This window comes from Mastigoproctus giganteus, chromosome 8 (genome assembly GCF_048544385.1).
Source record: "Mastigoproctus giganteus isolate SK-2022 chromosome 8, ASM4854438v1, whole genome shotgun sequence".
In the NCBI taxonomy this organism is placed as follows: domain Eukaryota; kingdom Metazoa; phylum Arthropoda; class Arachnida; order Uropygi; family Thelyphonidae; genus Mastigoproctus; species Mastigoproctus giganteus.
Genome location: NC_143582.1, coordinates 74693314 through 74717759, shown reverse-complemented (window position 1 = coordinate 74717759; position 24446 = coordinate 74693314). Strand labels below are relative to the sequence as shown.

General features: G+C 34.8%; 1 protein-coding gene across 4 annotated transcripts in view; it reads right to left on the bottom strand.

Annotated features, from left to right (window-relative positions):
* LOC150081642 (non-homologous end-joining factor 1-like) overlaps window positions 1–24446 on the bottom strand; it is a 180963-nt gene that overhangs the window by 86446 nt on the left and 70071 nt on the right. For 3 of the 4 annotated variants that reach the window (XM_090379505.1, XM_090379503.1, XM_090379502.1), the window contains exons 2-3: window positions 21342–21552; window positions 4780–4995 (exon numbers count right to left, since the gene is read on the bottom strand). In XM_090379505.1, the coding sequence (XP_090235631.1) occupies window positions 4780–4995; window positions 21342–21533 (408 nt within the window). In that variant the 5' untranslated portion in view covers window positions 21534–21552. The remainder of the gene's footprint in view (window positions 1–4779; window positions 4996–21341; window positions 21553–24446) is intronic. The other variant, XM_090379504.1, reaches the window with a different exon arrangement.

Genomic DNA, 24446 nt, shown 5'->3' with positions numbered 1-24446 from the left:
CACTGTGTTGGTATTCAGGAACACAATTCCATTTAGAAAGCTGCTGAAATGCACACACACACACAATGTATTTCAGAATCTTCATATTTTCCGGTATGAAAATTATGGCTATAATTTTCAAATGTCACAAATAACCCTACAACACGAATTTCAACCCTCAAAGGCGCCTCCGTATCCAGGTGTGAAGGAGCCGCAGTGCATAGCACACGCTTCTTTATTAGACCGAGGTTCGAGCCCGTCACCACCAAATACGGAGGATGCGGAAAGGTCAGGGAATGACCACCGCATATCCCGGAGCAATATGGTCTTAGTTGCTAATGCTCCTAAAAACCAAATAACAAAAAACATCAACCCTGAAAAACAATACAGTGAGGTAGAAGTTTTTATATCGTGCAATGCAAATATCTCTTGCACCAATTTTCTATGAATAAAAGTGCAGCCATTATCAACCCACTGCAGGATGGAAGCCTCCTCAACAATTCATGCTGAGGGAAATGGACCATAATCTGCCATGCTGGTCCATTGCGGGTTAGTAGATCGACTGTATTCAGCAGTCAGGGACTTGAACCCCAGGTCTACTCAAAGAGCGTGTGCTACTGCACTCCCTCTCCTGACCACTCTGCTACGGAGGCCTTTTCTATGAATATATATATATATATACAAAAACATTATATACAAAAACAGATTCATTTGAATGAGCCAAAAGAAACTCCAAACTGAAAACTAAGTTCACCACAAGAATACCTTAAATGCAACTAGAGGTGCTACCAATATTGACCAATTATCTTGATTTCCATTTCACATTTGGTCTTTGTTATGTAGATGAGTGCACTTAAGGCACAATCAGAATGTGTGAAAGTATGACCACCCTGATCATGATCACCTGCAATCCAACTTGGAAGGCAGTAGCTAATGAACTGATACCAGTTCATTAAAACCATTTTACAACTAATCAAATAAAACATCAATGCACTGATGATTCTCATCAATATGGTTAAGAATTTTGGAGCCTTAATCATGAATTTGAAAGAATCATTCTCACTGAGTTCATCATCAGCAGCCATTTACAATCCACTTCAGGATGAAGGCCTCTCCAGCAACTGGAAAGTTGCTGGAGAGGCCTTCATCCTGAAGTAAATGGCCATCCATTTACTACCCATAAACTCATGAATTTCATCTGCTCATTTCCGTCGTTGTCTTCCAGGTTTTCTTATAGCTCCTCTTGGGTACCATTCTGTTATTTTCTTAGTCCATCTGTCATCATGTCTTCGAGCTATGTGTCCTGCCCAGACCATTTTAGTTCTTTAGTTTTGATAAGAATGTCCTTTACTTGAGTTTGCTGCCTAATCCATGTGTTTCTATTCTTATCTAACAGTCTGATTCCCAATATAATTCGTTCCATTCTTCGCTGTGTAGTTCTCAGCTCCTCTTCTATTCTTTTGGTGAGTGCCCAAGTTTCACTTCCATAAGTCATGGTGTATACACTGGTTCATTATTTTACGTTTCAGACAAATTGGGATATTGCTCCTCAGTATATGACTATATTTACTGAATGCTATCCATCCAAAATTTATTCTTCTCTTGACTTCCAGCCATTTATCATTATTACAGCTAATGACTTGTCCCAGATAAGTATATGACTCCACCTTTTCAATTACTGCTCCTTCAATCATTATATCCCTTTCTGTGGCATACTTGTTCATCATTACTTTTGTTTTAGCCATATTCATCTTTAGTCCAAAATCCTTACTAACTCTACATAACTGATTAAGGTTTTCCTCTAATTCTTTGGGATCATTGCTTATGACTACAATGTCATCTGCAAATCGTAAATGGTTTAGGTACTCTCCATTCACATTGACTCCTTTCTGTGACCAGTCTAACCTTCTGAAAGCCTCCTCAAGGGCAGCAGTAAACAACTTCGGAGATATTGTCTCCTTGTCAAACTCCTTTCTCAATTTTAAATTTGCTACAATTTTAAATTTGCTACTGTCTTTGTCTAGTCTAATAAAGGAGGTAGCATTCTCATATATTTTCTTCAAAATCATAATATATGGGGTATCTATGCCTTGTCTTTCCAGTGCCCGAAACATTGCCTTATGCTGTATGGAGTCAAATGCCTTTTCATAATCTATAAATGCCAAGCATAACGGTGTTTTATATTCATTTGCTTTCTCTATTAGCTGTGATATTACGTGAAGGTGATCCACAGTTGAGAATCCTGTCCTAAAGCCAGCTTGCTCTTTCGGTTGATTCTCATCAAGTATTCTTTTTAATCTGTTAGTAATGACTAGGGCTTGCATACCGGTTTTATAAAACTGCTTAAATCAGTTTTCATATTGAGTTGTTAAAACTGAAACCGAGCTTCTAAAACCAGATTCAAATATTTTCTTAGTTAGCCCTCGAATATAGTTTTTTGTTACGCACATTTTCTTTTGTTTGTTCGTTTGTCTGGATCGTTCAACTGCTTTATGTTTTAAACATGTTTTTTATTTTATGTTTATTTAGGTACGAATTAAACATAAAATAAAATTAGGTAAATCTCATTGGCAAGTGGCCCAAATCTAGGAGGGGTATCTTTTATCTTTAAAAATATCCTGTTGATATCCTGTCATCAACCATTTCTTGAAGTTGCTGCGGCTACAGGTGAAGACATTTCCAACCCAACTGTGTTAAGAAGGCTCAGTTCAAGTGGTCACTACACAAGGAAATCAGTGGTTTGTATCCCATTAACCCCTGAATGTATCAGTGCACGATGCAGGCGTACTCATTTACGACCGAGTGAGTCAGAGCGATAGCGTAAAAGAAAATGCTCAACATTTCTCCGTTCCATCTATCTTGTTCGCCTGGCAAGTTATGGAATGTGCCTTATTGATGGTTACCCACTAGAAACAGATTCGCTGCATATTGCATCAAATGTCAAACGTAGAAAGTTTTTTGCTTCTTTATTCCTATTAAATTTGCGATCAAATGTTCTCCAAAAAGCAGCTTCACCAAATTTAGCTTTTATGTAATTTTGAAAATACAATAGATTTAATTGGGGAAAAAAAAATTGCAAGTAAATAAATAAAAAATTTCTTTCGTGAAAATTTTGAAACTTGCCTTGTTTAAACTCTTCATTCAGTGCTTGCGGGAGTGATGCATAGTATTGTGCCTTTGTTATCTTCAATATTTTTATTTAAAATTGTCGGTGATATAAATTCCTACTAATTAATATTTATTACTCTAAGATGAAATCAAATGTATGGAATTATTTTGCTCGAAAAAGCAAAGATGAAGCACAATGTTCGAAATGTCAGAAGATAATGAAGTCACCTGGAGGATCTACATCATCTTTGATGTTGCATTTAAAGAAAATGCATCAGATTGACATTAAACAAGATAACAGTGAACCTCCCGTAAAAATGGTAAGAACATTAGAAAACTTTATCGTTAAAAAATCTATGGAAGAAGAGATTTCAAAATTAGCTGCTTTAGATGGATTTTCTTTTAATTCAATTGCCAAGAGTGAGTTTATACAATCAAGCCTTCACCTTCAGATAAATAAATACGATAAATTACCACCAGCCTCAGTGAATGGAATTAAAAATATGGTTCTGAATTATTATAAAACTAAGAAAGAAGAACTCATTCAGCATTTCAAAAATTCATTGGTTTTGGATGCACGGTATTCATTGACTCTAGATGAATATACATCTATACTCTAACACTGAATAGAATCAGAATGTCTTTATTTCTTGCTAGGAATATTTACTGTACTACTCACACATTTTGTGGTACCTTCTGTCCTACTTCTTCAGTGACTGGGTTGCTATCTCTATAATAATGTAATCTCAAAATACTTAAAAATGAAAGGTTTCATTTAAGTGCATAAGTTTACATTACTGTAAAGATATCATTGTAGCCAATATTTCAAACAGTCGTTAATAGCCAATACTTAAAAAGGATACATAAAAGTGAATGTGGAAATTACAGGGGATTTGATTCCTTAGTGTACCCAGTAAAATGTATAGAAGTATCTTAAAGAAGATTAGAACTGTTAAATGTATGTAATCTTGGAGAACAATTAGGCTAACAGGGTATACCAGGATCAAATACTTGCAGTGAGGTAAATTATAGCAAAGGCATGGGAACATAATAAGGACCTGTCTTTAGGATGGTTTTCTTAATCCTGGTTTCCATAACAATTGGGACCAAGATAATTTTAGATAGCTAATTTTAAATTCTCTATCTAGTGTATAAAAGGGAAGCAGGAAAAAAATTGAATGAGAGAAAATAAAAAAAATTTGAGTAATTTGCATTTATTATTTACATGTGTCTTATATATCTTCACTATATAATTTCAGAAATCAAGTGTATTACATTGTAACAAATGAGACATTTTTAAGATTCCTATCACAATTGGATATTTCATATTACAGTAGCTTCATTCCAATATTTACATTATGAATTTATAGAACTATTTTAGAATTTTTGATGTAAAAAAATCTTTGGCAGCACCTACTAAATTTCGGACTGAAGTAAAACCAATTTCATGCCACTACTTACTCTGCCAAATCAATGTTAGTGGGTGCATTAGCATCATTTTGGAAGTGGCGTAATTTACGTCATTTCCGTTTCACATTTTCGTCAAAGATGTTTTCATATAAAACATCTTTCATGCGTACACTTGGTTTTTTTTTTTTTTTTTTGGTTTTTTTTACAATTTTAAAGAAATTTTTAATTCAAATTTCCTAGATTTACACTGCATTAAAATGGACTGTTGGTTTCAATACTTACCAAATAGTTTTCATTTGAAGAACATGCACAAAATTCCCAAAAGAATGTAATATCATCAAGATCTGCAGATGTCTGAAATTTAAATTTGCCATCATCTTTCTGTAATCCATTAATCAATCCTCTTGTGCCCATTCCTTTCTCTAAAATACTCTCTAATATGTAACGTATTTGCTCCACGATGTGGGGTGCAGAAGCTTCTAAACCTGGGTTGAAGAGCTATATGAGAAAATTCTGTTAATCAACATAACATATGCTTATATTTTATAATTGTATGACAAATACGGTATATGTGTTGAATTCCAGGAAAATGAACAATTTTTAGTGTTAATAGTAACTGGTTTAGATTTATCACACCACCATATCTAATATAATGTGATATTAATATTTTACAACTCCACTAATTTCTTAAAACTTTACTCAACTAATCCAACAGTGGCAGTACCCCCAGTTCACGAGAAAGACAGTGACGTGGAGTGTCAAGAATCCACTTTTATTTTTTATTTCTGGAAAAGTTTTTGGTTTTCTTTAATTTTACTCATTCTATACCAAGCTAGATCTTTTGCTAATGGGTCATAATTAGTGCTCTGCCATAGGCAGGTCTAGGCATACATGCAACAACCACTTCTCCATATCTTCCTATCCCCAGGCTTCCACCTCTTCTCCCAATTTTGTCCTGAGAACTCAAAAAACCATATACTTGTTTTGTGAATTTTAATTTAGGAAACCTTTTCCTTAATAACGACCAGCAATATTAGGAAGATTATGTCTATATATAAAAGAATATTTTGGAAAATAGTGCCTTTTCATGTGCACACTTTTTGCTTTGTGCAAGGTGGGGCTAATTGCATCATACTACAAGAAAGTAAGTGACAGGTCTGTCTCAAAGACCACGCCTAGGCACTTAATTAAGCTCTTAATTAAGCTGCACATAACCACAGTCACTCTTAATTAAGCTGCACATAACCACAGCAATGACTCATTACCAGATAGCGTTTAATAGCATTATCACATCACACAATGTTGAGAGTTTGGCTGTTGTTGATTGTAGAGTTTAATTTTTAGTGTTTTTAATTTTATAATTCTACGTCTCAAGGTAATGATTCAATTTTTTCAAAAGTTTCTTCAGCTATTAGCAATGTTGTTAATAATGGCAGTAATAGAAAAGAGAAAGATTATCAGAAAAGCTGAGAAGAGAAGAAAAGAAAAGATCTTGAAGAGTATGAAGCAGCACTTAAAATCCTGATATCGAAGAAAACAAAACAATTATAATAAGTTAAAGGCTTCACAATTAAGAAAGGAAAGATATGAAAAGAGCAAAAAAAAAAATGAATCACAAATTGTTGATAGCTCTACTGAAACTCCAATCACTGATAAAAAAAAGAAAATGATCAAATAGAGATTCCTGAAAATATCTGCAGTTCAGGAAATTTAATATATGATGGTTTTAAAAGTATCGAAACTGCTTTGGAAGAAAAGTTTCAATGTGCAATTTTAGCTGCAACAAATAATACTGTTCGCTGAATTAAAAAATTTTATCCGAAATTAAGATCCCAGGAAAATTGAAAATAGTTTATTCACAGACCAAATTATGCCAGATAGTTGTAATGCTGAAGAACACAACTCTGTTACACCCGAAACACTTTATTCTCTGGAGCCTTCAGTTTACCTCCGCATAAATTACTGTTAAAGGTAAATGCAATTGTTATGGTTTTAAGAAACTTAGATATAAAAACATGGCTACTGTAGTGGAAATAAGGAAGAAATGTTTTGTTTGCAAACATGTCACAGGTGACAGAGCTGGATCGAAAGCACATATTCCACGATTCATATGTATTCACATGAATGGGAATATAACTTCATTTTTCAACAGTGCAGTTTCCTGTGAAATTGGCTTTTAGTATGACAATAAACAAGTCAAGGTAACATTATCTAAGGTTGGTGTTGACTTAACATCACCATGTTTTCGCACGGACAATTGTACATTGAATTAAGTAGAGTGAAGGTAGCTAAAAATCTCTTTGTATTAACGGAAAATGAATCAAAAAACAATAAAAAATAGGACAAGAAATGTTTATAATCAAATACATAAATGATGGTTTTGTTATTAATTTGTTTTTAAATAATAAAATAATATAATATAATATAATTTTTACATCGTTTGATTTTTAAAAGGGGGGGTGTAAAAATAAAATATTAAAGGAGTGGGGTTTCCCCACTAAAGTAATATAATATAAAAACATATAGTTCAGGTTCATGTGACACAAGTTAGAGGAGAGCGAAGCGACCCCTCTGACTTGTTATATTAAATTGGCTTGTTATACTAAAATTGAAATAAACATGCTGCTTATAAAACCTCCAGCAGCATTTGTACTTTCAACAAACAAACAAAAAAAAAAACTTCTTCCCTTTTGTGATCTTGATGTTTTACATTGTAAACATATTTTTCACACATCATGTGCTTCGTAACTAATAATGTATTGGCACAAATTATAAAATCCAAAAAAAACCTACTTACTTTTCTGACTTTAGATAGTATGAATCAGAGCTGTAATACTCAATACGTTCTACGTTGATATTAATATTTGTAAAATAATAAGAGGAGTTTACCTCAATATAGTACATAGATCACTTCCGTATGATACTCTCCAGAAATTAAAACGAAAAAAATCGGAAACTTACATTAGAGTAAAAAATAAATAATTAAAAATCAATTTAACACAATTAAAAATCATTTAACGCAATTAAAAATTAAAAAGAATAACGAAAATATTCAAAACGATTTTCCTTCCTTTCGCATTGTTTTTTAGGTAGTTTTTGATGTCGTAAATTATAATTTAGTCCTTTGGATAAAAATGAAATCTGGTCCTGCGATAGCGCACACGAGGAAAGATTTGTAACCTGTTGATATGTCGGTTCGTTGAATACTGGGTGAGGGGGTGTTCGTGAACTAGCTGACATATTCTGTGGTAGTACATTGTGTGTCTGTGGAGGGGGGGTTGTCGCCCGACTCGTATGTACTTGGTCGCAAGCCCATGACAATGTGTTAGAATTCGCATGAACGTGTCTTGACCTATCTGATAATGTTTGCAATTTATTAACGTCTGTTTTTTTTTTCTGAGGCCTGTGCTTCCCGTCGCAAATCTATGGAAGTCTTCAACACAGACCAATCGTTCGGAGGCGCCTCCATAGCCAGGTGGGAAGGAGCAGCAGTGCGTAACACACACTTCTTGATTAGACCGGGGTTCGATCCCGTCACCACCAAATACGGAGGATGCGGAAAGGTCAGGGAATAACCACCGCATATTCTCGGGGCAATATAGCCTTAGCTGCTAATGCTCCTAAAAACCAAATAACAAACAACCAATTATTCAGATGTAGATAATTTTTTAATTTATCGCGAAGCTTCCTAACCTGGGAAAGGTATTTTTGTTTATTCGAATATCGAGATTTTAGCATTAGCATTAGTAGAGGCATTTGATGCAAGAAAGCAAACTTAAACAATATTACGTGATGTGGCCAGTGTTAGTTGTTTTTTGCCTGAAATTTTGATTTAAATTAACCCTGGCAAACTTTGGAACGATGTTGTTTTGGAGACAATATTTTAGAAAAGAAATATGGTAACTTTGGGCCGAGTATCTTAGTGTTGATTTAATGTAATTTTGCACCAAGCCATTCAAAAAATCCCCCATAATTGTGTGTATCAATAGGTAACACCTGGAGAGACAGGAAGTAAATGAAATAGTCAATAAGAGTTTAAAAAATGAATTAGATAGTATGAATCAGAGCTGTAATACTCAATACGTTCTACGTTGATATTAATATTTGTAAAATAATAAGAGGAGTTTACCACAATATAGTACGTAGAACACTTCCGTATGATACTCTCCAGAAATTAAAACAAAAAAATCAAAAACTTACATTAGAGTAAAAAATAAATAATTAAAAAGGAAGGAAAATCGTTTTGAATATTTTCTTATATTCTTTTTAATTTTTAATTGCATTAAATTCATTTTTAATTATTTATTTTTTACTCTAATGTAAGTTTTCGATTTTTTCGTTTTAATTTCTGGAGAGTATCATACGGAAGTGTTCTACGTACTATATTGAGGTAAACTCCTCTTATTATTTTACAAATTTTCTGACTTTAAAATACAGCAGAACACAGCAATACATAAATCCCTAATCTCTTGAAATAATTCCTGATCACTTAAAACAATGCCAAGTGGCAATGCTTTCGTCACATGGCACTGTTATTAGTATTTGAAATAATACATTTAGCAAACATAATTCGATTTTTTCAGAAATCCAAAAAAAAAAAAAAAATACAAGGTACTGATAACAATTAATGAATGTTTGTGAGGCAAAGAACACTAAATAATAATAATAAACCCTTTCCCCACATATGAAATGAAGTTTTATATAATAAAACAATAGATATCTGACATCCAAAACTCTGAAGAAAGCAATACTCATAAAAAATAAATAAATCCTCAAATATGCTACATCTTCTCAATATCTTTTTTGAGAGCAAATAATTAGGAGCATTTAACTAATTTAATCTAAATTGTTTATTTTAAAATAAATAGTAAGTATACAAAACACATAAATCATAGATGCTACTGCTATTCAAATATTAAAACAAAACACAAACCATATAGTAGATTACATGCTTGACATATATGCATTGCACTAAAGATAAAAATCATATAATGGCAGATTTGAAACTCATTGATAAATTTAGCATGCCCACACTTGAAGGGGGGGGGGGGAATATTTTAAAATCCTAACATAAACTTAACTGTAATCTGGTAAAAAAGTAAGTTTCTATAAAAGATACACTTTATTTAAGAAATATTCCAGGAAAATTAGACAATTTGGTGAGAAAGGGAATCAGGATAAAAGATAAAATAAAATAAAGGCAAATTAAATTATAACACTCAAACTCACTAGCTTGGATAACGAGTACTGTATATAAAGCCTGCACTAGAAGAACATCATAAATAATGCTAATTGGCGAATGAAGAGCTCAAACTAGCAGGAAGTGAAGCAAGACTAAGTATTAGGATGCAAACTAAAGCAGTTTATTCTTAAATGTAAAAGGAATTGCACCATGTCTATAGTATATAATAAAATTCTTGTTACTTGGATAAATTAGAATAAAAAAGTACTGATTTTAAGAGAAAAAAATATGAATAAAAATTAAATAAACATACCCATAAAAATAAAAATACATATATAAATTAAGAATATGAAAATAAAATTACACATATAACAAAAAAAATAAAACTGATAAATTATACACAAATGTGCAACAGAAAACAGAAGAGCCTTTGTAACTGTATGTCCCTTTATTCAACTCACTGACTGTAGCTGAATAACAGTAATTCACAAACAGCTATAAAAGACAGAAATGCAACTATGTGACCTAACCATGATAGCAATACAAGGGAGTGACACATCTTAATTAACACTTCAAATGGAAGAAAGAAAGGGGAAGGGGGAAAGAGAGAAATCAGTTGTTGGGCTCTGAGGATGAACAAGCAATTAATGCCTAATGCCTCATAGATGCAGTTATAAGCAGTTAGCAGTTATCACTGCTTAAAATAATGGGCTGCATAACAAGATGTATGAATCCCTCTGTTACAACATGGATATAAAAATATGGAGAGCACTGAGCCAAGATTGGTTGATTTGGTGTTTAATAGTGCATTGGCAAATGAGGTCATAATGCACCAAGTCAAACTGAGCCAAGAATGAATATGGTAACTGAGCGTGCATTTGAATATTTCCACCTTATATGGATTGAACTGCCCACAACTGAATTGTCTTGCAGAGCACTGCCAGTACTGCTTGTATTGACAGTGCTCTGCAAGGGAAAAGCAGGTGAAATTAGCTGTTCAAATAGCTTACAGCTTTGATATTTGGAAATACAATTCTTAAAGCTCCTACAACAGGTAAAAAATTTGATAATGTACCATGTCTTTTAACTGATTGATAGGCTGGTGGTGACCCTAGCTGGTTTTCTATGTAGAATTGGATTCAAAATTTGCCATTTGCCATTTTTGGATGACATGGAATTCTCATGGAGACATCAGGCACTGTAGTGCTACTACATCCAAAATCTGGTGATGTACATATATTAGTCTGGAAGACTCTAGAACAATGTTTAAGAGCAATGCATAATTACTCTTCACTTGGGAGTCTGTGCTGAGGAATTAATTTTTCCATGATTTATTTATAAGTAGCATCTGTGTAAATAAGAGTAAGACTTATTTACTTCATTCATTGGATTATTTTTATGCTAATGTAATACTCAAATACAGTATAAAATGTAACAAAAAATTACATATCTGTTCTGGCACTCTGTAGCCTACTAAAGGTTGAAAAACATTGCTCTAGGACAGAGGTTCCCAACCACTGGTACGCAGATTGTGAATAAAACCACCTGCAATTTCCCTCATCGGAGGGTAAACTTTTTAAATGTTAATATCTTACTAAAGCCAAAACTTTTTATTTTTCACAGTTCATATCTATGCGAGTATTTCAGTCTTTCTACTTGGAAAATATACCTCTTTTCTTTCTTGTACTTCTTAATTGATAGAACTTTATCTCTTTACTTCCCCTCTTTTTCTTCTTATTTTAGACGGTCAGTCTTCCTTTAGAGGTTGGTTAGTGAACATTAGAAGTAGTGTTTGCAGTTGTAGTGATTTCATAGGTAATTTGAAATTTATATCATTAGAAATTACATCAGAATTTTCTAATGATTAGAAATTACATTAGAAAAAAAAAATTCAAGTAAAGAGAAAAATGTTTAAATGACATATTATGTGAAAATATAAAAACCTCATTTATAAATTGTATTTTCTTAATTAATAATTATGTTTTTCTGTTTTTAGTAGAATAGTTCGGTTCTGCTTACCTAATTATTTATGTGACTTTTCAAAACAGACTTATGTACTCGGTGGTAGATGACTCATCACCGGGTGCAATACAACCACTTTGCTTATTGGAAGCTTGAAGTGGTGGAACTAATGTTTAGTCTCTAGAGCTAAGTTCTGGTCAACCCTTCCCTATCTCTTCCATCATGCAGTATGAATGATGACTTTTGAGATTATGATGAACATCGTGTCAAGATCCAATATTCCTTACATTTTTCAAGGGTACAGCTCTAAAACTGTGTTCGCAGGCCGGCCGCTAGTTCGTACACCTGACCGAACCTATTGGTAACTCTCTAAGAGGCTTTCAGATCAGCTAGTGTATAATCTGGCTAGCTCTACTCTGCCAGATAGTGACTGGAGGGAATCTGAGTAGTGTGTATGTGGGGAGCATTGTCGAGGCCACGTGATGTCAAGGATCTGGGTATATTCTTACCATATCCAAAAATTTCATTACTTCATACAGCATGTTCCACCCACTTTTTTTTACTGTTGAATACACCATGAATTGTCAAACTAATAGCGCAAGCTTATCTGCAAAAAGATCTAAACCTCCCAAGCATTTCCTAATTCATTTCCCAACATACGTGGTCTCAATTCTAATCTCAACGATGTCCATTTCCACTTGCAGTCTGCCAAACCCCATGTACTTTTTCTGACAGAATCTCAGTTATTGGTTGATTCAACTACTGCTCATCTCAGATGCCCAAATTATTCGCTGTATGATTCCTTTCGCCTCAAAGGTGGTACTTTGCATATGCCCGTTCTGATATTCCCTGTCAGAGACTTGGTAATTTAGAATCTCCTCTTTTCGATCTTCTCTGGCTTAAAATCTCTCTACTTCATTGTGCCAAATTCATCTGTTGTCTCTACTTCTCCCAACTCCACTAATCACTTGGAGCTCTTTGACTTCCTCTCTTTGCAACTTGACTTTCTCCAGTCCAAGTTTCCTAACAGTGAGGTAATTTTCCTTCATGATTTTAATATTCACAACTCCAGCTGGCTTCCGTTTTCTAGTCACACTGACCCAGCTGGTCGAGATGCTGAAGCTTTTGCAATTACTAATGACCTTGCACAGATTGTTCATCTACCTACAAGAATACCAGACAATCCTAAGCATACAGCCAATACGCTTGATCTTTTTCTCACAAACAACCCTTCTAAGTACACGGTCGAAGTGAGAGGTCATTTAGGCACTTCAGCTCACAACTTGGTGATTGTCTCTTCTCCAATGGAACCTTTATCTCATGGCTATTCCCAACCTCGTTGTTGTTTGGCATTACAAGAATGCAAAATGGGATGACCTGCGAGACTTCTTTTCTTCTTTTCCTTGATCGGATTACTGTTTCAAAACTTCTGATGTCAACGTTTGCTCAGATCGTGTCAGTGAAATTATTCTTGCAGGAATGGAATCCTTTATCCCACACTCCACTTTAAAACCTCGTCATTTATCTAAACCTTGGTTTTCCAATAAATGTGCTAAGTCTGTTCAAGAGAAGAACATTGCATATCGTAATTGGCTTGTTTCTAATTCTTCAGTTTCATTTTCTGCCTACACCAAAGTTCGCAACAATTGTAAAGCAGTTATTAATCAGTCCAAACTAGAGTTTGAACAGGCTAAAAGTAGAAACCTTCCTTCTTGCCAAAGCTATTGGCCGCAACTTTTGCCCATCTCTGCTCCCACCTCTGTCCAAACCAGATGGTTCTGTTGTCACTTCAGCCAAGGATAAATCTGACCTGCTAGCATCCCATTTTTCTTCCAACTCATGTATTAATCATCTTGGTAAAACACCTCCCACCATTCCGAACACGCGCCATTCAATGCCTCCTGTGATCTTCCGTCAAAAGGATGTTAGAAGGATTTTGACAAATCTTGATGCTAAGAAAGCTCCAGGTCCCGATGGTATTTCTCCACTTGTTCTCAAAACCTATGCTCCTGAACTTAATCCTATTTTTTGCCGCCTTTTTTCACTTTCTTATTCCAAAGGTGTTTTCCTTCTGCTTGAAAATTTTCTTATATCCAGCCAGTTCCTAAAAATCGTGACAAATCCCTCACATAAAATTACTTCTACTCTTTCTAAAGTAATGGAGAAATCACTTAACTGTCAACAAACTATCTAGAAACCTTCCGTCTGATCAACGATCGCCAGTATGGATTCCATCAGTGTCGATCCACTGGTGATATTCTGGCTTATGTTACCCATTTATGGACTTATTCTATGGAAAGGTTCGGTGAAACACAAGTAGTTGCTCTTGACATCTCAAAGGCTTTCGATCGTGTTTGGCATAAAGGTCTTCTAAACAAGCTTCCATCTTATGGTTTGCCAACTGTTTTTAGTAATTGGTTATCCAGTTTTCTCTCTGATCGCTCACTGAGGGTGATGGTAGATGGCTCTCTGTCTTCTAACTTCTCCACTAATGCGATGTCTCCCAAGGTTCTGTTCTTTCCCCCACTCTTTTCCTCTTGTATATTAATGACCTTCTTCCATTGACTGAAAATCCTATCCATAGTTTTGCCAATGATAGCACATTGAATTCCACTTTCCATTTTGAGAAATCATGCCCTGCTCAATCTGCTTCAACTTCTCGAAATCTGCTACCAATTCCTTAAATGCCGATCTTCAGGTAAATTCTCCAGTGTAAATTCTCTCTAACAGAGTCTCTCCACTCGCTTTCTCATAGACGTATTGTTTCTGCTGCATGCCTCTTCTACAGATACTTCCATGGGCACTGTTCTTCTGAATTGGCTTCTATAATTCCCGCTCTCTCTTTCAAAACAGTCCGAACACGTGCCGTCAACATCCATTTACTGTCCAACTTCAAACCCACAGAACCAACTTTTCATCTTCCTCATTTATTCATTCAACTGCCGTTTGCTGGAACAACCTTCCTTCATACATATTTCCTGAAAATTACAATCTACAGAAGTTCAAGTCCAATGTCAACAAATATCTTCTTTCATCTTCTCAACCTCCAACCCAAGCATGGTACTAAGTACAATCACAAGAGGTTCTAATACCTCTTGTGATTGGGGTTCACTTAAAAAAAAAAAAAAAAAAAAAGTGGGGCAGACAACTTAGTTGATTTCAACCCTTCTAAAACTCAGTCTTGTCTTATATCTCGCAAAAAGGATTCTTCTGCTCCTATACTTATCTTTAGTGACACTCCGATTTATAGGCAAAATGATATATCTTTTGGAGATTACATTGACTTCTAATCTCTCTTGGCACAAGCACATTACAAATATTGCTTCCTCTGCATCTAAAAAGCTTGGTTTTCTCTTTCGCTCTCGGCGTTACTTTTCTTCCAAACAGCTGCTCACTCTGTATAAATCGCAAATCCGCTCTGCCATGGAATATTGTTCCCACATCTGGGGTGGTGCCCCCAAAACCTCTCTCAGGCTTCTTGATTCCATTCAGAAGAGGGCAGCTAGGTTAATTAATGATTCATCTCTAACAGAGTCTCTCTCCACTCGCTGTCTCAAAGACGTACTGTTTCTGCTGCATGCCTCTTCTACAGATACTTCCATGAGCACTGTTCTTCTGAATTGTCTTCTATAATTCCCACTCTCTCTTTCAAAACAGTCCGAACACGTGCCGCCACCAGCCAACATCCATTTACTGTCCAACTTCAAACTCACAGAACCAACTTTTCATCTTTCTCGTTTATTCATTCAACTGCCGTTTTCTGGAACAACCTTCCTTCATACGTATTTTCTGAAAATTACAGCCTACAGAAGTTCAAGTCCAATGTCAACAAATATCTCTTTTCGTCTTCTCAACCTCCAACCCAAGCACTGTACTTAGCACTATAGGTTCTAATACCTCTCGTGTTTGGGGTTTACATAAAAAAAAAAACTCATTAATTAACACACTGGTACATCATAAGATACCAATGTGGTTGACTGGTATGCAGACATAAAGGTTGGAAACCTCTGCTTTAGAACAAAACTGCTCCTATTTCAAGAGGCAGAACTACATAAGATTCTCAGTGAGCACCATCAGAGTACACTGTAGGCTCAAGTCACAAACACAGAGCCACATAAGAATTCTCAAGCACACATTGCACTAGCATATTAATTACCGTACAGACAAATTTCTCTCTATAATACAGGCTACACCTTAACCCAGTGATGCTAACACCTCTGACTGTAACAATACCCTTAATAAATTCAGTTTAAACTATGATACAAATACTGATAGTCTTCCCATGGCCCTCTGGAAACACTGCTTTTTGTTGTCCTGCAACAACAACCTCACTATTACCCCACTATTTAAAAATGGTGCAAAAGACAGCCCTGCCTCCCAACTCTAGCATATGAAGCTGTTTGGCTTTTTTATGCTGTGAGCTATGCAGCATGGTCCATTACAAATGGAGTGGTCATAATTCAGTGATTACTGAACACACACACACACACACACACACACACACACACACACACACACACACACACACACACACACACACACACACACACTGTCCAGTCAAAACATTATGACCATCTCCCTAATAATGGATGTCTTCCTCTTACTCCACCACATGGTAAGGCATGGACTCTATAAGGCCTCACTGTTTAAAGAGATATTTTGTACCATGTTACCAGGATTGTATCCCACAGATCAATAATAGTCCATAGTGGAAGAGCCAAATGCCAGATCCGTCGATCTGCATAATCCCCGAGTTAATGTTTAGCAAACCACTATCAAACAACACAGATATCACAGGGTGCATTATCCTCCTGGAATACATCTGTGCATCTAGGAAGACAGTCACCATGAAGCAGTGTACCTGATCAGCCACAATAGACAGATAGTGTTTAGCATTCAGAATATAGTTTAGGGGCCCCAACAGATTCCTAGGAAAACATTTCTCATACCAAAACACTACCACAACCTGCCTGTTTCTGCTGAACCAGGAAATTGGAGTGATTCCTCTCTCTCTATCCTCCACAAAGCAACTTTTTTCCAATGGTCCAATGACACTGTTCAGCTGTCAGTGGCAATGGGTACCTTGACCAGGCCCCTACTCCAAAAGCCCAAACAGAAGTCCTTGGAAACACTACTGCGTGTTCCCTGGTTAATATTCATGATCAGCTGCTCCACATTTTCCACCTATTGACTTGCACAAGACAGGGCAGCCTACAGTCACCATAGCCACCAGCTCCTCCAGGCCAGTAGGTGACTGGAGGAGCCAATTGGCACTGCACTGTCCATTATTCATTAACTCTTGGAACGAACTACAGCACTCTGTGAACAGCTCACAAGATTCACAGTTTCCGTAATACTGCCACTCTTCAATTGGTTCCCGACAATCATGCCTTTTTTTGAAGTCTGTCATGTCACGACCTTGAGAATGTGAATTGAGTACTCTGTATGAAGTGAATGCCATGAACATTTATCACATTTACTGTGACATATGTGCTGCCAGGTGGGGAAGAACAGCTGATTGCTAAAACACAGGTGGTCAATGTTTTGACTGGAACGTGTGTATACGTATATAAGTAAGCTCCAGTTATAATAATCCTACTCACAGAGCTATCCTGCTTTTAATGCTTTTTTCTTCTCAGCCCATATTAATCCTATGAAGTGACATGCATTATTTTTAACAGCTATGGTGATTAAGTGGAAATCATATAAATGATTTCCACTTATATCACTTATAAGTACCCAAGAAGGAATCCCAGATATAACCTTCCTTTCTCTTGATTTTGGGAAAGATATGACAGACTTAAATTCTAGGAATCATTATTTGTGCAGTTTGCTTACTTCACAGAATTTCATATTTAATTCGAACCTAATGCACAATCTTGCATTAGCCAATGAATAATGTTGAATTTAAAGAGCTCAGTGTATAGCTGTTCATTATTCATTCACACTCTCCTCAGCTCTTTTTAAATTCAACATTATTCAATGGCTTTCCTTGCTGGAAATGGAATAACACTCCACACTAATAACTGAAAAAATTACACTGCTTATTTTTTTTTCTATAACTGAGACAGTAACCACTCTTAAATTTTTAAATTAAAAAGACTGTCTTATATTCCAGTACAAACATTTTCCTGTATGCTTCCATTCTTGAATGTAAAGTTGCATATAACAATTTGTAAAATTGCATGTGACATTTACAAGCTAGCAATGTCATCTTTTGATGTACAAGTAACAGCCTATAAATAACACATAATGGGCTAAAAAAATTTTTTTTTACAAATATATATGCAGACATTTTTTTGCAAATATCCTACAATCAGTTATCAACAAATTTAGTTATCTTTTTATAGGTAAAAGACATAAGTGATCAAAAACACACTCACAGCAATAATCTGTCATTAAATATCTATTCAATACTGACAGAAAAGTTCAAGTTTATGGGAAAGATAAGTCCACAGATAGTTAGAATGTTATAAAAAAAAGGTGATTTGATCGGTCTCAAGTAAAAAAAAAAAAAAAGATGGAAATCACTACTGATCTACTTGAGATCTTGCAACAAACAGGTTAAGACTGTTTTAAAGGCATTTTATATTGATGAAACATGGTTATAACATCATAATCCTAAAACAAAATTCCAGGTCATGGAATGGACCCCAAATACCTCACCTAATAAAGAAACTGAAGAATTGGCGAGTCATCCAAAAAAAATAATGGCTTCTGCCTTTTGGGCCCAATATCGGGTGATTTTTTTGGGAAATTTATTGATTTCCTTAAGCAGGGCATAATCATCAAGGAAGTATCACCTAAAAACTCCTCTACCTTTTGTGGTGCTCTAGGGCGTGGCCGTAAAGCTATAGCCAGACTAGGTGTAACTAATACTTCTTGTTCTTAGTGTAGTTAAAACGTTTTTGGCTATCTTATTTTAACTTAACATGTTCGCCTAATGGTATTGTCTGATGTCAATTTTCACTCTTCTGTTTTCATCTAGTGGTATTATAGGACAAAATCTCGTATACCCTCAGAATAGAGAAGGAGCAGTTCACTTCCCTTCTCCATCCCGCAGTTTGGATTTTAGCGTTGTGATTAACATCGAGCAATTATGCAAATAATTTACTTGACGCTGCAATAAACATTTAATCATACTTTAACACTAACTCTATTGAATGAGAGGTTTTGGCAGAGAAAAGAGAAACATTTATAACACAAAACATAACTTATTACAAGAAAGAACATACACACTTCACTCTTTCCATTAATAATATAGGCATAATATGACACTTCATGCTTGCCAAAATATTCAAGTAATCAATAGACAAAACTTGTGTTTTACACTTAAAATATAAGTTCTATGAACTAGAAAGAAACCATTTCATCATCATGCTTACGCACTGGCCCAATCAGCAAACGATTCCTGATTCCTCAGTCAACTTGGACGACTCTGGGCATTATCTCATCAGAAGTCGACTTCTTCCTTGTGGGGGGGGGAGGACTCGTCAGATCTCGTAGTCTTTATCACACCTTTTCTCACTCTTAGCCTTCTCTTCACACTTCTGACTCCCAAGGATCCGTTTTTATGTCCCAAGTTATCCCAAACTGTTTATTCAACACTTCACTCTCACTGGGGAGATCCAAGTCTTGAGACACTTGGTCGGCACGTGATGGAGTCTTAGTCAAAGGGGTAACTAGTTATCCCCTCATCACGCCATGTATCGAATATCCCTGCAATGCATGTAGCCACACTTCCATATCTCCTTTTTCAATAAATGTAAAGCTATAGCATACATCTGTGCAGAGCTTACGTAGGCTGAGAGGTATTTCAGATATCTATTCACGTGAAAACCACAGTTTCTTACGATGTTTATAGCCCTAAGACTCATAGCCCTAAATTCACATTCCGACCTGAGTGGAACTTTCCGGTGTTTATAAAATCTAACCCTTTGAACCCGTAAGTGCCAAACCGAAATAGCTATTGCTGGCTGGCAACTGTAGGCTTTTAAAACACATTTGTATTGCATAGTTATAGCAAATAATTTTGCCATCTTCTTTACAAAAACACACACCCTTTTCTTAAAGACATTTAATCCGTTTTCTATTCCTTAGGTGAAACTCTAGGTTATTAATAAATTGAAATTTTGAAAGGTATCTAGGGTGGCAAGGGTATGGTAATTTCAGTCATTACTTAACCGTAATTAGAAAAAACAAGGGGAGGGGCAGAATTAATGCTCTAACAGAAGAGAGATACATTTAATCTTTTAAGAAAATTTCAAAGGGCCATATAAACTAATAAATTTGTTTTACAGGGAGTGCCTAATAACTTTGTATCAGAAGCAAGACCAAATGCAAAAATTGCAACTTGGATAGACATTGATGTCACACCCAGCTTACAGTCAAAACCTTGCACCTCCAGATTTTTTTTTTTTTTTTTTTTATTGTTTGGTAGATTAAAGTTCAATCTACAAGGTAAATCCTTAGAAATAGATGAACTTATTTCTAAAGATACAAAGTAATTTAAAAGTCAGAAAACAGAACTTTATAAAATAACAAAAATGTACTGGTGATGAGGAATATAAATTTTGTAACTCATATATGTGAATTATTTATAGACCATCTTTATATAACAGTATATGATATTCATAAAGATACAGCAAAGTTATCAAACAAGCTACACTTTGCAACAGCATCTAAATGTACTGTTATAGTCTACAGGAGAAGTTAATTAAGTGAATTAAAAGAAGCAATAGTAATTTACCCAACATTCTTGTAACATTATAATTTATATAAAGAAAAGAATATTAAAAGTTTCAACAAATGTGCATACAGTTAGAGATGTGTTTGGATGAATAATAAGCTTTTGAGCATATTCACATGCTAAACACAGTGAATGGTGATCCAATAAAAGCATTCAGTAAAGGTATTAAATAGCTTAATATCAAAGAAGCCAGGTAATTATTAACATGTATTTCAAACTTAAAGCTAAAAGTCATGGACAGTTAATAAATAAAATAATATAGAAATAAATTTTCTGTTTATTCTCAAGGACAGCCACATAAGGTCAGAGAACCTGCAAGCCGTGTGAATGAATTAATTGGAGTTAATTATTGATGGCATTCCAATTCCTGCTCAGTCAACATACATAAATTTAAATTGAAAAGGATGGCTGCAGGATAGAGTGCAAAAATTTGTTTCACCCAGAGAGCACTAATGTGGGTGCTCCCTTTTTTTTTTTTTTTTTTTTTTTTTTGCTGATGCTATATAGATCATTTGCCACTACTGATACTAACAACCACCTGCAGTTTACAAAACTGCAGTTGGGTGTCAGTTTGCAAAAAAACATCACTATCAATTTTAATAAATGATCAATGTTATGGTAATAAAGCACAAAACAAAATCCACCACTCTATAATTCATATTTTATCAGTCAAGCAGTGTTAGTTCAACAAGTCATTAAAATCAGCATTAATTATACATCAGAGCTATACCTAATCTTTAAAAGGGCTACCCTTAATCGTGAAAACAAATTGTCCTCTGAATACTGATACATTTAAAAACTGTATTAATTATTACTCCCTCACAGCCAATAGTGACTTTACTTGCTGTTTAAAAGTATTAACAAGCTTAAACAGTAAGTTTTAAAATGAACAGAGTTTATGAAATATAAAGAACTTTTAAGATAAAACATACATTAAAATGTAAAACTAACTTTGCAAGAACTTTCAAGGCCACATCCTTCTTTTATTTCCAAATAGATATTTTCAAAATCAAATATCATTATACAATAACTGTTCTCATTTGTTTGAAATTTTAATAAATATTCTTTGTCATTAAAAGTAAAGACTCTCCATGGTAAAATCTTCATATCATTTAAATATTGCTGTAATCTTGTCTCTTCCATTGTGAAATCCTACCCCTTGCTGGAACAAAAATAAAACCAAATAAATAAACATTTTTAAATATACTGAAATATTAAATAAATATCACCATAAAAGCCTCATGAAAGAATTTTTAGAGAAAACAACTCAAAAAACTTGTTAAAAACTATTATCTCTATCAGATTCAAATTATATCAGGGCCAGACAAAAAGGTAATCAAATAAAAAAAATAATAATAATAATAAACAAAAAGGATTATATTTATAAAAATGCTCACATTTTTACCTTTTATATATTCTCATGAGAAGTCACCCTATACTTTGCTATCACTGTAAATGTAAAATAATCATGATGTCTTGTGGGAAGTTGTTTTGTCTGTTCTGTCTTGTCTCTGCAATAGGGGAGCAATAATCTCTTTAAGGCTCAGCTGGACAGGTATTTTGAACGAACAGAGGGGTGAAGTGGAAGTGTTTTTTTTTTTTTTTTTTGGCTGATGCTGCACAAGCTTGCTTTCTTGCATCAAATGCCCCTACTAATGCTAATGCTTGAAACGTTATCTTACTGCCATAAGCTTGGTCAATTCACTGCATGGGAGCGACACTCGATAGGGTCAAACAGACGTCACATAGGCAAAGTTCATGAATATGATGGGAAAATCGGTGACTGTGGGCGAAGGAATCAGAGTAAGGCACATACTTTTGGGATGAAACCCGAGCCTGATAACTGCGGGATGATTATTGTCTGGTGATTAGTAGAAATGAACAGACTTTGGATATAACGACTATCTCTGGACAGTCCGGAAACACCACCTCATGTTGACTTGTAGTTCCTCTTTCTCCTCTTAAAATTACACATTAAATTGCGTCGGATTTCGATGACATGAGACCCTATGATTTGCCTATCCCCACTAAATTAGTCTTTTATACAATAAGTGGACTCTAAACCCAAAAAAAGGGGAGGGTACATATATATACACCAAAGGAGACAAAGAAACGTTGTTGTTGCTGTGGGCTGTTTTGACCTGAGTACGTGGTTGTTTTTGATTGCTGTCGAATAGGAAATCGCGGAGAGTTGCTAAGTCGTCCAGGGGTGAGATTGAAGGTTTTGTTGGCGTGAACAGCAAGTATAGATATGAGATCATTATCAACTGATCGCTTAGGAGAATCTGAAGAACCTCGCCGGTCACTTAGGAGTTTTTCGGGTAAGTTCGCCCCTGTTCTTATAACAAACTGAACAGAACTGCCCGACCATAACACCACCCCCTTTTTTTTTTATTATTTATTTGCATTCTCATCACTTACTGACATCTCTCCTCCAAAATACATAACCTGATAAGGTTTATCTTACTGCAGAGGCACTAGGATGCAGTGCCAATTCTATTCATTATTGACTGTTGTATTGCCAACTATTGTTGAACTTTCATGTCGACTGAACATAATTACCTGAATACTTGGATATAGAGAAGCTTATTGATCTGCCGGAGTTCTAGTAGTAACTGCCCCTCCAGGATCACATGAAGAACGCAAACCACCAATTAAACATGTACCATCTACACTTTAACTATCAGTTCAGTATGTAACTTACAGTATATTGTAAACAAGCGATTGAGTTAAAGTTTCTTGAGTAAAAAGGTACAACGAATCCTTGTTTTTTTGTGTATTTTACATAGTATGTGTTTATGTATAATAAACCATGTTTTGTTTGTTTAATCTTTGCCTCTTGACCTATTCTCTCGTTATACACAATTCACAGCACTAAATAAGTTATTAAAGAACCATTAATTGCGGCCGCTCAGGAGTCCCACCATCTGGGAGGTCCCCCTGAGTGAAGAATCACAACGCCTCTTGATGTTGCAAGTTTACTCTTTCTTTCTCAGAGTAAATCTTAAGAACACAATATTTTAGTCCTAAAATAAACCGTTAGTTGATCATATTAATCCCAGCCTTTCTGGATTCCTATTTTAGTGTTTGAGCCCACCTAGAAATCCTGTTGTCCACATTAAACATTGTCCAGCAAGCGCGCACTACACTATAACAGAAAAGGCTGCAGAACATATTCCAGCAATTCTACAGAATTTAATAAATGGTGCAACTTTTAACACAATAATTTCATATTAATACTAGAATATTAACAAGAATATTATTGTATTTTATATTTGGCTCTATTAAAAAGAATTGTTAAGCCATCCTAAATTTAATTAAAATTGAACAATGAGAAATCCATCAATTATATATATTTTTTAAAAAATCTCATATAGGCCAGGGGTGTTCAACCTTTTCTGATGCATGAGCTATTTTTTTAAATTAAACGACTTTGTGATCTACTCATACACAGCATTTTTTTTATAAATAATTGAAATATTAAAATATCAAATGAGATTATAAAATTTATCTACAAAATAAAATTACAGAAAATATAAAAACATATACTTATGTTTAGCAATATTAATGTGGAATTTTACACTGCATGGAATTGGCAATTTCTTCAAAATTAGAAACATATAAAGACACCAATATCCTCAGACATTGTTCCATATGTTTGTTAATAAATTTCTTCCTAGTTTTTCATTTGATAATATTCATATGCGAGAACATGGATTCTGCTAAATATGTTGCACTAAAACAAGAATCCAATTTTTGAGCTGTATTTGTTAAAATCTGCCATTTTTCCTTTGTGTATTTCCAATGTTTTCTTCTTTGGATTTCAGATATTATTATTATTATTATTATTATTATTATTAGCCACATGGTGCAAGGAAGCCTGAGGCTTATGCTGCACCAGCCAAAAAAAAAAAAAATATTCTGAATTACCCTGAGAGTGAGAACTAGAAGGGAATCACCAAGAAAGAGAAGAATGATGATATCCAGCTCAGGACCCTGGGTGTGCCAAGCCCATACTCACTCACTAGCCCTTGGGGTCTAGTCATTTTGTATTTT